The sequence below is a fragment of the Melospiza melodia genome, chromosome 3 (assembly GCF_035770615.1).
Source record: "Melospiza melodia melodia isolate bMelMel2 chromosome 3, bMelMel2.pri, whole genome shotgun sequence".
Taxonomy (NCBI): domain Eukaryota; kingdom Metazoa; phylum Chordata; class Aves; order Passeriformes; family Passerellidae; genus Melospiza; species Melospiza melodia.
In genome coordinates, this window is record NC_086196.1 from 35,674,764 (window position 1) to 35,688,129 (window position 13,366).

Sequence of the window (13,366 nt, forward strand, 5' to 3'; positions counted from 1 at the left end):
TGATGAGTGAATGTATAAAGCAGAGGTGTGTTGTTTCCTTACACACTCATCAAAGTGTGAAAGGGAAAGGGAATGTGGGAGACAAGTTTCTTCTGCTCTGTGGGTTCCAAACACTTTCCATTTTATCTCTGCTGTGTTATTACATTTGGAAATGTGCAGTAAATTCTGGGTTTTTTGGATTTCTAATCTGTTCTGGTTTTGTGCAGGCCTTGGAGAGAGGGCTTTATCTGGGAATTTCTTTCGTTCTGATTTGTGGTTTTTTTTGGTAAACATAGTTGGCAAGATCTTTTGGTCTTTTATTTTTTTGTAGTTGTTTGCATAGGTTACATAGGGAATTGCAGAAAAGATTCTGCTCTTATATTTTGGGAATGATAGTCTTTCCAAAGTCATTAAGCTGGGTTAGGTTGTTGTACTATGTTCTCCAGAAGTCCAGTCCTTGAAACCTAACTGAAAACTTGATGAAGAGTGGACTGTTATGTTTTTTTTTTTTGTCAGGACACAGCACCAGTGGTCTGTGATGTACACTAACCAGCAGCTGGTTTCTGGATGAAATCTGATATGTTATTTTGATTTAGCAATCTCCATTATTGTGGTCCTCTCGTCACATAAAGTTTTTCTCCTCACCTCATCTAATAATTACTTAATTTATTACCAGCTTTTATTTCTACTGTATATAAATGGAAAGAATGTTATTTTTGGGAATATGGGGCTAGGGGTATTTTAGTGTGCTTCCCACTGTGGTTCACCAAAGCCTGAATGTGATGACTCTGCAGGGCCAGTTTGCAAAACCTTGCTCAAATGCCACTGGAGTGGAACTGATTCTGAGGGTGGGAAGCAGCAAGGTCATCTTTAGATTCCTTCTGCCCTGTGAAAGCCTGTGTTGACAGATTCATAGTGCTCTCTCCATGTTGTAAGCTTGTGTGCAGGGAGGCGATGGTATTTTTTGAGTAATTTTTAATCTTTCTTAAGTATAACTTCAATAAAAATGTGCTTGCAAACCTAGGCTTGATCTGAAAAAGGATGGCTATTCAGAAAAAATGAAAATTTAATTTACCTGGACTGATAGATCGGTGATGACTGATACTTTTTGGTATTTCTTCATTTTGGTTTTACCTATGAAAGGGTTTTCTTTTGTATCCAACTGGGAAACTAGGATTGCTTTAATAAGTGTGTAATATTGGAAAACTGCTACACACCTGTAAAAATATGTAACTGTTTTGAAGCTTCAATTTTTTTTCTCATACTGTTTTTAAAGTGCAAAGTTTTGATTTTTTTACTCTTCCTATGAAAATAATTCTGGGAACCTTATCTTCTATAACATGCATATTTGTACCAGTTTTAAAAAAAATTGGTCAAAAATTATGAATATCTATCAAGTCATCACATATACCTAATGGATTAGTCTATTATTTGGATTAGGCTGTTAAAATTATATTGATGGTTATTAGATTGCTTGCTGGATTACTTAAAATACTTGAAACATTCTTGTGGTTGTATGCACCTAAGAGTATGTATTTTAAAGAAGCCACAACATGGTTTATTTAAACTTGTACTGACAGAGGTGATAAAGCTGCAGACAGATGAGAATGGGGTGGAGAAGATAAGAAACAACAGCTTTGATCAGTACTTAGTAGAGAAAAAAAGGAAGTCAATTAAATGAGGCACTGGGATAAAGCAAATTCAAAGGAAGGTTCAGGACCTTGAGAAGAATAAAAATATTAGCTAGGTTTGTTGGGCTGGAAAAGATAAAAGGTGAGTTATATGTACAATGTATGTGTTGTATCCATAATGATTGATTAATGATACTGTATTAATTTAGGTACATTTGAAATTTTAATCTTTTGCATGTTAACATCTAAAATATTCAAGGACTTTTTCCCCTGCCTAGTTTCATAGAATCATGTTGTCAATTGCGACATTCTCCAATTTTCCCGTCTCACTAAAAACCAGAGATGTGTCATGTCAGCCCTTCACCCTTTACAGTTCTTCCCTTCTGCACAAGTTCCAAGCAAAAGGAAAAGGTTATTTAAGTAAATGTTCAAAATTAGCTGATATATAAGTCTTGGCAAAGAACATTGGGTTTAAAAAATGCAGTTTTCCTGAATGCTGCCAGTAGCAGTTTCTGCTAACTTGGTAAAGCCTCATATTCCTCTAATAACTGAAATATTTTCATTGAAAAGCTTTGAATTAATATAATATTTGGGGACAGAAATTAAATATATATATATAAAGTCTTGAGGGGATGGCTGAGAGCACATGTGAGAATGTCCAGGTGCCTTTGGCTGGTAGAAAGCAGTTGAGAGGTACTGCAGCAGGGGATGTCAGGGAACTTAGGCTGGATGAGATATTACAGCATACCAAAAGAAATCAGAAAGCTGCTGGGGAGTACAGGTTTGGAGCAGGAAGGTGTGGTTGGTGCCAGATGTCTCGGTTCATCAAAGCATAGCAAGTTTTGCTGCTCTCAAGAAGGGAATAAAGCAAATTAGGTATGTAGGAAGAAGTCTGAAAGATTCTCCTAGGCTCAAAACCAGGATATGTTTATTTGAGAAAATATTGAGACTCTGGGGAGATAAAAGCCCCCTATTTACTGACCAGCAATTAAAGCATGCATGTAAGTGGATAATTACTATAAACAGTAGGATTCTTCATGCTTTAGCTTGTCTGGTGCTGTCACACCCAATGGTATTTGTCTCCTGGACAATTTTTAGCGCAGACTCTTACTGGAAAGCATGTTTTGCAAAGAACCGTTTGCCTTCCAGGGGCAGTCCCAGAGTTCACTGGTGGCTCCCTTGGCAATTTCACATCCTCTCAGCTTTGTGCACCACACCCACAGCAGCTACCCATAATAACCTTTACCAGGTTCAGTGGGTGTGAATTCCTTGCCATTTACAGATAGATCTGTTTGGTTTTCACCTGCACGACATCCTGCACATGCTGGCCATGTACATGTCTAGTACATGTCCAGTAATGTCTGTGTCACTGGAAAATAAGTTCTTTGACAACAATTTTTTATATGCTCGTTTTTTTAATATGCTTGTTTTTTGTTGTAGTGAAACAGCCTAATTTTTATGAAGGCGGTATTGTAATGAGAAAAGGCACTTTTTTATGCAGTATTAGATCTTGACAAGTGAAGGAAAGCTTGCATCTCTAATTGGGCAATAACACTTGAAAACAACTTGGTTAATAATTTAGGTTTATATAATATAATAATTTAAGTTAATAATTAAACTAATTCAGGTGCAGTTGTAAGTGGTTTTTGACTCAGATTCTCAGCCTAACTGCAATATTGCAGTTGTGCTGAAACCTTTGGACGAGAACAGGTACACAAAATAGTGCTGGTTTTCTGGTATTTCTTTGTGTTGCTGAAAATTTGGTTAATTTAACAAATATTTGGTTAATTTATCAATTTTTTAAAAATTATTTTTCAAGGTAAAATAGCCAATAATTTCAGGCAGATTTATAAGAAATTACCCCGTGTCTTACTAATTCTGAAACTTTTCAACTAGGACAGAGAGCAGTAGAAAATTTCTTTTTTATTTTTATCTATCAGTTGTTTTCAAGCAAGCATGGTTTTTTTTTTTTTTTTTTTTTACAACCTGAAGCAGAGGTTGAAGCTTAACCTCCCTGAAAGAGCCACGCCCGTTTTTCATTTTATTTTTTATTTTTTTCTGCTATCGACAGGCCGAGCTCCGACAACAGGCGGCACGGCGTCCGGGAGAGGATGTCCAGCAGCGGCGAGAAGGGGAGCCTGGCCATGGAGTCCACCAAGGAGACGCGGTACTGCGCCGTCTGCAATGACTACGCCTCGGGCTACCACTACGGCGTCTGGTCCTGCGAGGGCTGCAAGGCCTTCTTCAAAAGGAGCATTCAAGGTAATAACCTGCTCCAGTAAGTCACCTTTACTCTTTATATTCCATCTTGAGGAAACTGAAAGTACTTGAGATTCCAGCCTGAGTCCGGGACAATGACGTTTACTGGGTTTTCATCAGCAGTTGTTGTGCTCTCCCACATAGTTTTATCTCTGTGCTTGGTGAATGCTTCTAGTAGGTATAAAGATGTTGTCACTTAGCCCAACATTAATAAGGAAAAGCAAAGCTTTTCTCTATCATCCTTGCTTTACTTATATCTGACCATGGAGGTAGTGAGAAATTTAATTTAAAAATCCATATTGGATGAAGATGATCACTCTTTCAGGCTATGAATATCTCTCCTTTTATCCAAGGCATTTTTGAGAATTCTGTGTCAGATGATTAATTCCTGCTGATTGATTTATTAATCTTAATTTAGTGCTCCATTAGCCAGATGGTTCAGTTCAAATCTCAATTCCTTAAAGATGCTAGATGTCTTCTGAGAGCTGGTATTGAAAAGGAATGTTTCCTTGATGAAATATTATTTGTGTCTGTCAACAAAGCAGGGCTTTGAATTGTACACAGAATGGTTTTGTTCAAGACTTGTTGTGGTTAAAAAGGCTAATGGAGTAAAGGGCATCTAACAAAACAAGTGTTAATTACTGTGACAGAGATAATTCTTTCCTTGAATGCCTGTCACTTTGTGGAATGGATGCTTTTTATTTTTGCTTTGTTCAACATCTCTTAAAATGAGTAAGAAGTAATTGTAATTCTGCAAAAATTGCAGGTACTGTTCAGTATCTAAAATTTAGAGAAGAAAATAAAAGATTTCTTCCTTATAAACAGAAAACTGTAAAGTGCTGTGCTTTATTTAGGTTTCTATAGGTTTTTAAATTCTTCAGGTGGTACATAGGCACAAAAATTTCTGTTGCCTGTTTTACTGAAGGTAACATAGTGGAACAGTTTTACATCATATCACAAGGTGTGATTATTACCTGTTTTGTTGCATGACTAGTACTGAGGTGAGTTAAATAGGACTTCCAGCATTCAGCTCAGAATCTTCCCCTCTTGAAGGGAAAAAGTGAAAGAATGATGGAGGGGTAGACATGATGGAATTATTTGAATGACAATGATTAGTTAATAGTTACTCATATTTCTATTTGTCCAGACACACTGAAATGGTTTTTAAAAGAATGAGTGGTTAGAGCCAGAGGTCAGTAAAAAGCAACACTAAAGGGAAAAAGGGTGAAATGCTTTTTTCCTTCACATCAGAGTAATTTACTTTAACTTGTGATGTCAGGAGAACAGCTCCCTTATTGTGTATTTGTTATTTTTCCTTTTCAGTTCCTCTGACCAAGTCAGAATTATTCTTAGACTTTTAAAATTATGTCCTTGTGCTTGAACTGAACTAAATCACAACAAAGTGGAAATTGAAATAGCCTTAAGCAAAAGTAAGAGTTATCAAGTAATTGTGCAGCAAAGATCTTCAGTGTTTGGCCATTGTGGTAGAAGAAATGAATCCATTTCATTGAGCTTCTGCTGTCAGCACTTGGTGGTTTTGCCCTGGTCTCCACATGGACAAATGTTGTGGTCCACCACACTAGATCTGTTTTCTATTTGTGCTACACTAAATGCTAGTTAGTAAATTTGCTTCTCGCTACACACACGTATATATATATATTTTTTTTTTAACGTAGTTTTTAAGTATATAAGCTTTTAAATCTTGAAACTTAAGTTTCCAGGATCCCATTAAATGTCTTTCATGATCTATAAGTCATGTTTGCTCTAATTTAAGCTCCTTGCTCTATCCCCTGTGGGCATGAAGAACACTTATTGCAACAACCTTTTACATAGTTGAAGACTGTTATCATATCTTTTCACAGTCTTCTCTTTTTTAGACTAAACAAACCAATTTCTTTCAGTAGAACATACTTTCTAAACTTCTGATCCCATTTGTGAAGCTCCTCTGTACTTTCTCTTTTGTGATTAAGTTAGGGTAAAAGAATGATATCCACAAGTATAAAGAAAATATTTCAAGAATATAAGTACTTATGAGAGAATTGTGATCATTTGATCACAGAGGGTAAGAAAAGTCTTCAGATCTTTTAAAGTCATAGTTACCCTGTCTTGACGAACTAAGGTAATTTTTGAGTTTTCTACTGGATTTGGAAGAGATCTCTATTTCTGCAGTTACATGTTCTCATTGAACATGTGTGGAATTTATGAAAATGAAAGTAATTTTTAGATTGAGAATAGGTACAAAAACATGCGTTTGCCTTGCAGATGATAATAATTTTAAATAATCTGTGATCAGATAGCTAGGAATGAATGCTACTTACGTGCAGGTATATTTATAGAAGAATACGTGGACTAAATATTATTGTATATATTTTTGATTTATTATATATAGAACATTGTATATATGCTCTGCATTCCTAAGACAAATGGGAAAAAATTCCTGTGACTCATATGATCAAATACTGTTGAGGTACACAGAACTTTTTTGTGTGAACAAAAATAACCAAAATGCTTTAAGCAAAGATTTTTGTTGTTTCAGCAAAGATAACTGTGCTACTTGGTTCTTTGCTAATTTGTATTTCTCAATAAATATAAAGATGCTGAGACAATAATTTCTGTACTACTCATCAGAGATTTCATAGGAGAGTTGCTGTAATGAACCTTGATGTTCCTGTTAGACTGTATACAAGCATTCTACATTGTTCTTAATAGAACCACAGGAAAAAGTCAGGACAGACATAAAAAAAACTCTATGTGGTAATGAGTTACCTCTGTTACTCTCAGTGATGTCTGAGGTATCTATATTTAACTCTATATTTAACTGTGTAAGTATATGCTGAAATTTTATGAAAACTCACATCTGCATTGAAACATATCTGAGGTGACAATGTTCACTTTTATCCAGGGGATCTGGAATGTTCCCAGTAATATTTTGTGAATTTTAAGTGCTAAGGTGTTTTTCTTTGTTGTCAAGTAGTTAAAGCTTAAGATGTAACCTGAATTAGAAATTGCCTCAATATGAGCAAGTTTTCAGTTTTGTTTAAACAACAGATGGTTTGCTGAAAACCTGAACTGCATCCTGAAACTGCCTATATCAGTCTACTTTGTTAGTTTATGGCCCAAAAGGGATTTGGGACATTGTTTTGACAAACCTCAGTGCAGAGTGTTATTAATGTACAAGCTTTCATGGGAGAGAAAAGTCACAGGACACCAAGGATACCACGTTGCTTGGTAATAGGAGTGCTTTACTCTTCCCCCAGCATATGTAGCCTTCAGAATTGTGTTTGGTTGAGGGACTTGATTTCAGAAGCATAACAAGGAGCCACACCACAGCACACTGTTCTTCTCTCTTAAAATATTTATGAATTTTAGGACCAAGAAAGGCCATTAGATAAATAACTCTCTTCTCTGAATATGAACTTTATATGCTATCCATCTCCAAAGCTCAGTAACTTGATGGAGGTAAATATTTTAGAAGATGCCCAGATTCAAGATGCCCATGGGCTCAAGCATTTTCTTGAGCCATAATGATGGCTTATTCTAATGATTCATATGTCCTCCCATATGCTAAAAATCTACCAAATTAATGTGTATTACTCTACCCCTTATGTGTCTTACTTTGGCTTTTACATCACTTTCATGAACCAGCCTTAGTAACTACTACTATCTTTCTCCTGTGGAAAGTTCTTAAAAATTAGGTCATCAAGTCATCAAATCACCTTGATATCTTAAGTGAACTAAAATGTTTCACTCTCCTGCTGTATATCTTTCTATCTTCTGAATCCATTATCTTTGCACCTTTACTCATTCCCCCACACCCATAACAGCCTCTCTAAAATCTAGATGTCAGAATTGGATGATGTATTTCAACACGAGCCTTACAAATGCCATTTACAAATTAAAAATCCCCTTGTGACTCACACATTCTTTCTCCCTTCTAATTCTCTTGTTTTTTGGATGGCCACCAAGCCCTATGAGACAGGAAGGAATTACTCATACCACCTCTGACAAGCATCCAGCAAATGCCTACATATGGGTGTCTGCAAACCCCCAGAGGGAGCACAAGTGATTCAGAACAAATCAGGAGTAAATCCTTATGTTAAAGGGTGTCTTGATCCCAGAATTGCTCAAGCATTTTAGAAATCACCAATTCTATTTCCCCTTCATGAGCCTTTCTTATGTTTTTCAGGCGCATCTTTGCTTTTGTTCACAGCTTTTGTTCACATCTGGGATATTTCACATATAGTCAGTTAAAAATTACTCCATGATGGGAGGCATTACCAGAACAGGCTGGCTTCTGAGAATGGATGAATTGCTGAGGAATTCCAGAGGTCTACCTTGAATGTCTTGATCAGAGATATAATGGTCTCTAAAGTGCAGGAATTCTTGTAGCTGGGAAGTATTTTGCTTGTGTGCCTTGAACCTCGATTCTAATTAGCAGTTATGCCTTCTGACCATCAAGTAGGAGAGTTTTGGCAGTAGACTTTGAGTGTTATCAATTGTTTTTATTTGGCAGTGATAGAGCTGTACTTAGTTGAAAGTATGTAATGTTGCAAGGGGTGGTAACGTATACATATTTTCATGTTTGAGAGAATTTTACTGGTAAAACATGCTAGTAAGTGAGTGTTTAGGTAATGGTGAAGTGCAGCAACTGCAATAGTGTCAGTCTGGGAGGTTTCTGAGATCTTCCCTTTAATTTTCCATTCTTGTCTTGTGTTTTGATGGTATTTTTGTAATCTGTTTTATAACAGCTCAGATCCTGCAGCCAAGAAGGCAGAAACTCCCTAATAAGACTGCTTGCACACTGGTACCATGAGCTGTCAGCCAAACTACAGAACAGGAACCTCAGTGAGTTTAGCAGGGTTAATCACAGCCAGTCAACAGGGGGCTGCAGATGGGCATCTGGCCTCAGGGTGGAAAACACATGGTTCCAGTTGGAGATGGCTGTTGGAAGTTTGAAGGCTGGAAAAGGTGGATTTGGAAATTCTATCTGGGTTTAGCTGTAGTTGGGACTGCTCTAACTGCTGGTGGTCAGCCAGGTTCTTCTGAAACTTCTTTTGAATTATTTTTGTACATTTAGTAGTTTTTCTCCAGTGTTCCTTGAGATAAACACATGCTCTGATTGCATTTTTTTGGCTCCGATTGCATTCTCTAACATGAATTTTTAATTTCAGCTATGCAATTTATGGTGATCTCATGTCAGAAATTTGAGCGCTATTGAAAGGCAGTGCTTCTTTTTTTTCTAGTAAGGCAATTTTGAATGTGGTACTTTTCTAGCAAATTTTAAGTGCTGCATTCAGCATGGATGTGATAGTGGCTTAAGATGTTTGTATCCAGGATACTTCCTTATTTTTCAAGGCCTAAGCAAATCATAGAGCTGCAGTGGACCCTGAGCTCATCGGTCTGTCCTGTGATAGGATCAACTTCTACCAATTCCTTATATATGTTGATCTGCTTCTTAAAACTTATAGCTTGATCCAATGTTTTATTCTCCTTATCTTTGAAGGCTACTGGGAAATTTGAATCTCCCTGCCTGCAGGTTAAGGTCATCTCTTGTTTTCCTGAGAATCATGCCGGAAAAAAAGTGTTCTCTTTCTTTCTGCAACAACCTTTAAATCATGGAAGTTTGCTATCACACTTGAAAAAAAATTATTCTGTTTTACCTAACCTGAGGAAACAAGGTTTATTCAACATTTTTTTCATAGGTCTTGTTTTTTTGACTTCTAATCTTCTAGTTGTTCTGCTTTGGAGGTTTTCTACTTTCTACTGTTTTCTTTTTTTCTTGAAGCATGATTTCCTTCAATATGATGTTTCACAAGTACTGAACAGAGTAATATGATTATCTTACAAACCCATCCATCACATGGTATCCATCACACTGTAATTTTTGCCTTATTTACAAAAACATGATACTCTTCACTCATAATCAATGTGTGATGCAGAATAAAGTCAGGCATACTTTTCTGCAGAAGAAATAATTTCTTTTCCTAATTGTTTTGGGCATATGATTACTCCTGTTTTAATGCAGAGATTTTTACCAGTCCTTTGTACTTTGTGCTTTTGTTCTGTTGTTTTCCCATGTGCTACCTCCAGTTTGCCAAGGTAATTTGGAATTCTTATTCTGTACTCTCCTGCCATTTATTTCAGTCTGGCTAGCAGAGTAGTCTGGCCTTTCCTCTGTTCTTGTAATGCATAAAAATGTCATCTGCAAATGAATAACAATTAATAAAAGAAATACTCCAGATCACAACCCATTTGTGAGGAATACATATAACTGGATTCTGGACAGACACTATGGAGCCTTATTCAGTATCAGCTTCCATTGTAACAGTGAACTCTGACAGTTCATCTCTGACACTGATTTTCTGAAGTCATCCGAACTATATATTCCTAGCTGACATATGATGTGCCAATGTAGGCAATATTGAAAACATTTGGGAAGTTGGGCAACACACATTGCCAGAGAGTAGAGAACTGACTCTTATCTGATTTTATAAATGGTCATTTGTTTTTCCTCTGCCAAATCCAGAGCTCTTCCTGCTTCCTATATAGAATTCCTGGCTTTTATAAGCTGTTCTTAATGTACCCTGTATTATGACCTTTAATGTTGTTTTACTTCCTCTGGAATATGATTGTTGTGCAATATCAAGCAACAACAACAGAAAATTAAACATTGTTACATGTTTAATAAATATTATTACAAGTGTTTAGTGAATATTTTATCTGAAAACTCACAATACTTCTAGCTCAGGACTGAGACTTTCAGCAATTCAAAATATTCACCTGAGAAACAAAAGCACTTTACATTTAGAAACTACAAGAGAACATGCAATTTTTGTCTTGCAGGAAAGTGCTAAACTGTTCCACTTGCTTTTAGAGCATGTGACAGATAACACAGCTGTTCCCATTCTAAAATGTGGCTAGAAATATGCAGGACAAGAGACTAAGATACCTCAGTTGACCCGTCTGATTATAAAATGGGTGACTCTTCATACAATAGAGCATGGATGATGTTATGGTATGAGGGAGCAAGCCAAGGAAAAAGTGGTACGCAGGCAGAAAACAGTCTCTCTTTTTTTTCTTTTTTTTGGTCAAAATACTGGTATCAAAGAGCAGTATAATAATTTAGCACACCAGCTGTTGCCTGTAGTGAGGTTTTAGTTTTACAGACTTCAGTGCAGAAAACTCAGTTCAAGAATCACCACACAGCTCCTTGAAAAATGTATCATAGCAGGAACCATGCAGGTACTGAAGATCCAACCCTGATGTTATACCTGGAATAAAAATAGAGACTTACATTGATTTTTTTGATAAAATTTGATAGTATTTTGAGTGCATGAGAGTAATTTGCAATATTTTAACTTCTTAGGCTCTTTATAATAGTTGTGGGAGTTTTCTTTAGGAGAATTCTACTCCTTCCCATTCTGGCTCAAATAAAATGGGAAGCTAAAAATACAAGAGTTTCATTCAAAGTCTATGGGAATAAGATGGCCATGACATGCCTATAACTCTCTCTGAAAATGCTTTTAGTCTCTGGAGAGATCATATTGAGATGGTTGTGAGTAATACATTGTGGGAGTTTTTCCCTTTAACACAGCTGTTGTTTTAATCATGTGCCAAGGACTTAAAACAATTGTGATTTATCAGCTAGGGAAACAGAAACTTGATGTCATACCCCTTGCCAGATTTTGTAAGATTGGATCAGTATTTTTGTCTATTTTTATTTGTCATGAGGAAAAAATAGACTTTCTGTTTTGTTACGTTGTCTAAAATTAGAAAAATTGGATCAGGGTAAAAGTAAACTTTGCACATGGTATCACAATCCTGAAATAGTAGATGAAACACCAAATTAAATTTTAAGATAAGGCCAATAATAAAAACTTCAAAATTATTTGCTTGAGTAGAAAATATAATTTAATATTTATAGATTTATAAAGTTAAATAGTGGCTTTTTAAATTTATATCACTCTTTCTCAGTACATAAGTTCATGCATTATTATACTGGTGAGATGGCAGCAGGCTTGGTACCCTCATGCAGCGCACATTCTCCTTCCTTCATTTTTCCTGTTACTATATGGAAAGGTTTAAGAAGAGCTTGGTATCAGCCATTTGGCTGGAATTACCTGCCCACGTGGGCAGGTGCAGTTGTAGCTAAGTGAAGACAAGAAGATTCCACTGGAAGGCAAACACAGCCCGTGAGTTCCATGACACGGCTGAAGGACATAACATGGAGCAGATACAAATTTTAACCTCTCCTCCTCTCCCATTCATCAGTGGTTCTGTGATTGATGTCTGTCAATGCTCTCAGGCATGTTGGGACTGTCCTGGGCAGGGCCAGGAGCTGGATTTGGTGATCCTTGCAGGTCCCTGCTAACTCAGGGTATTTCATAATCTTTCCTTCTGAGGTATGCAGAAAAAGACGACTTCCTCACTGGATGGGAATGAAGTATATTTTACAGCCTTCTAGACTCTTTTCCTTACTGTCATGTTACTAATGTTTTGCTTGTTTAAAACCAGAAAGAAGATTATTCTTCTCAGCAGCGCTGAGTAGTTGCTAAGAGAGCACAAATTCCAAATCCAGAGACCTTTTCTGAGAGTAATTAGGCTGTGAATTTGAGTATCTGTGCTTATAAAGGATTTAGACATAACCTTATGTTCTTCTGTGAAGCTGTTAGGAAAAAGTGTGATTTTAAAACCAATAAATGCAGTTTTATTGGGGCACTTTAACTTAAAGTTGGTGTTACTTTTTATTTTACATTCAACATTTGTTTTTACTGGTTAAGCCTATGTAATGTCCGAGTGCTTTTTTTTTTTTTTTTCTTTTTAGTGTAATTTTTCCCAAGGTTTTGCTTTTCATTTTCAGTCTTGTTTGGCACCTTAAGGTGCTGATAAAGTCTACAATTTAGCTTTCCTTTCCTTCCTTTTTATCCCAGCTGTCATGTATGAAAATTTTGCTAATTTCCCTCTCAGATCAGCATGTTTTCCCATCTCTTGAAGTCATGTTGATTAAAATAAACCAAAAATTATGATAAATATTAAATGCATTATCTTTTCCCTAGATTTACAGGAAATCTGAAAGGCTAAACAATGATACTTGCAATCTAAAGAAGTATGCCCATCACACACAGATCTTTCTGTTTTTAGCAGCCAGATTTTTCATTCTTTATTCTGTGAAGTCAATCAAGCACTTTGAGTGAACAGTGTATTGTCTAAGGTGCAGATCATGTGCCTGAAAACAGACTAATTACGCTAACATTTAAATGGCAAATTCATAATAAAACTCTTCAAAAGGGAAAATATTATAATATGAATGTAGGAACTGTAGCTCTATTACAAATAGGATTATTTTATATACTATTCTACAAGTCAAGTGTTTATTTCCAAACACTTGTGGTTTGCAGAAGTAAATACAGATTCATAGCCAAGGAGAAGGTTATCACCTACATAAGCATAGCAAAAATAGGATGGCTGCCCTGATGATATTGATTACACTTGATTTT

The 13,366-nt window shown here is 36.2% G+C and overlaps 1 protein-coding gene across 1 annotated transcript in view; it reads left to right on the forward strand.

Annotated features, from left to right (window-relative positions):
• The window catches only part of ESR1 (estrogen receptor 1), a 157,075-nt gene that overhangs the window by 80,074 nt on the left and 63,635 nt on the right, over nt 1-13,366 (forward strand). The window contains 1 exon segment of the mRNA XM_063151316.1: nt 3,682-3,872. Within this exon segment, the coding sequence (XP_063007386.1) occupies nt 3,682-3,872 (191 nt within the window).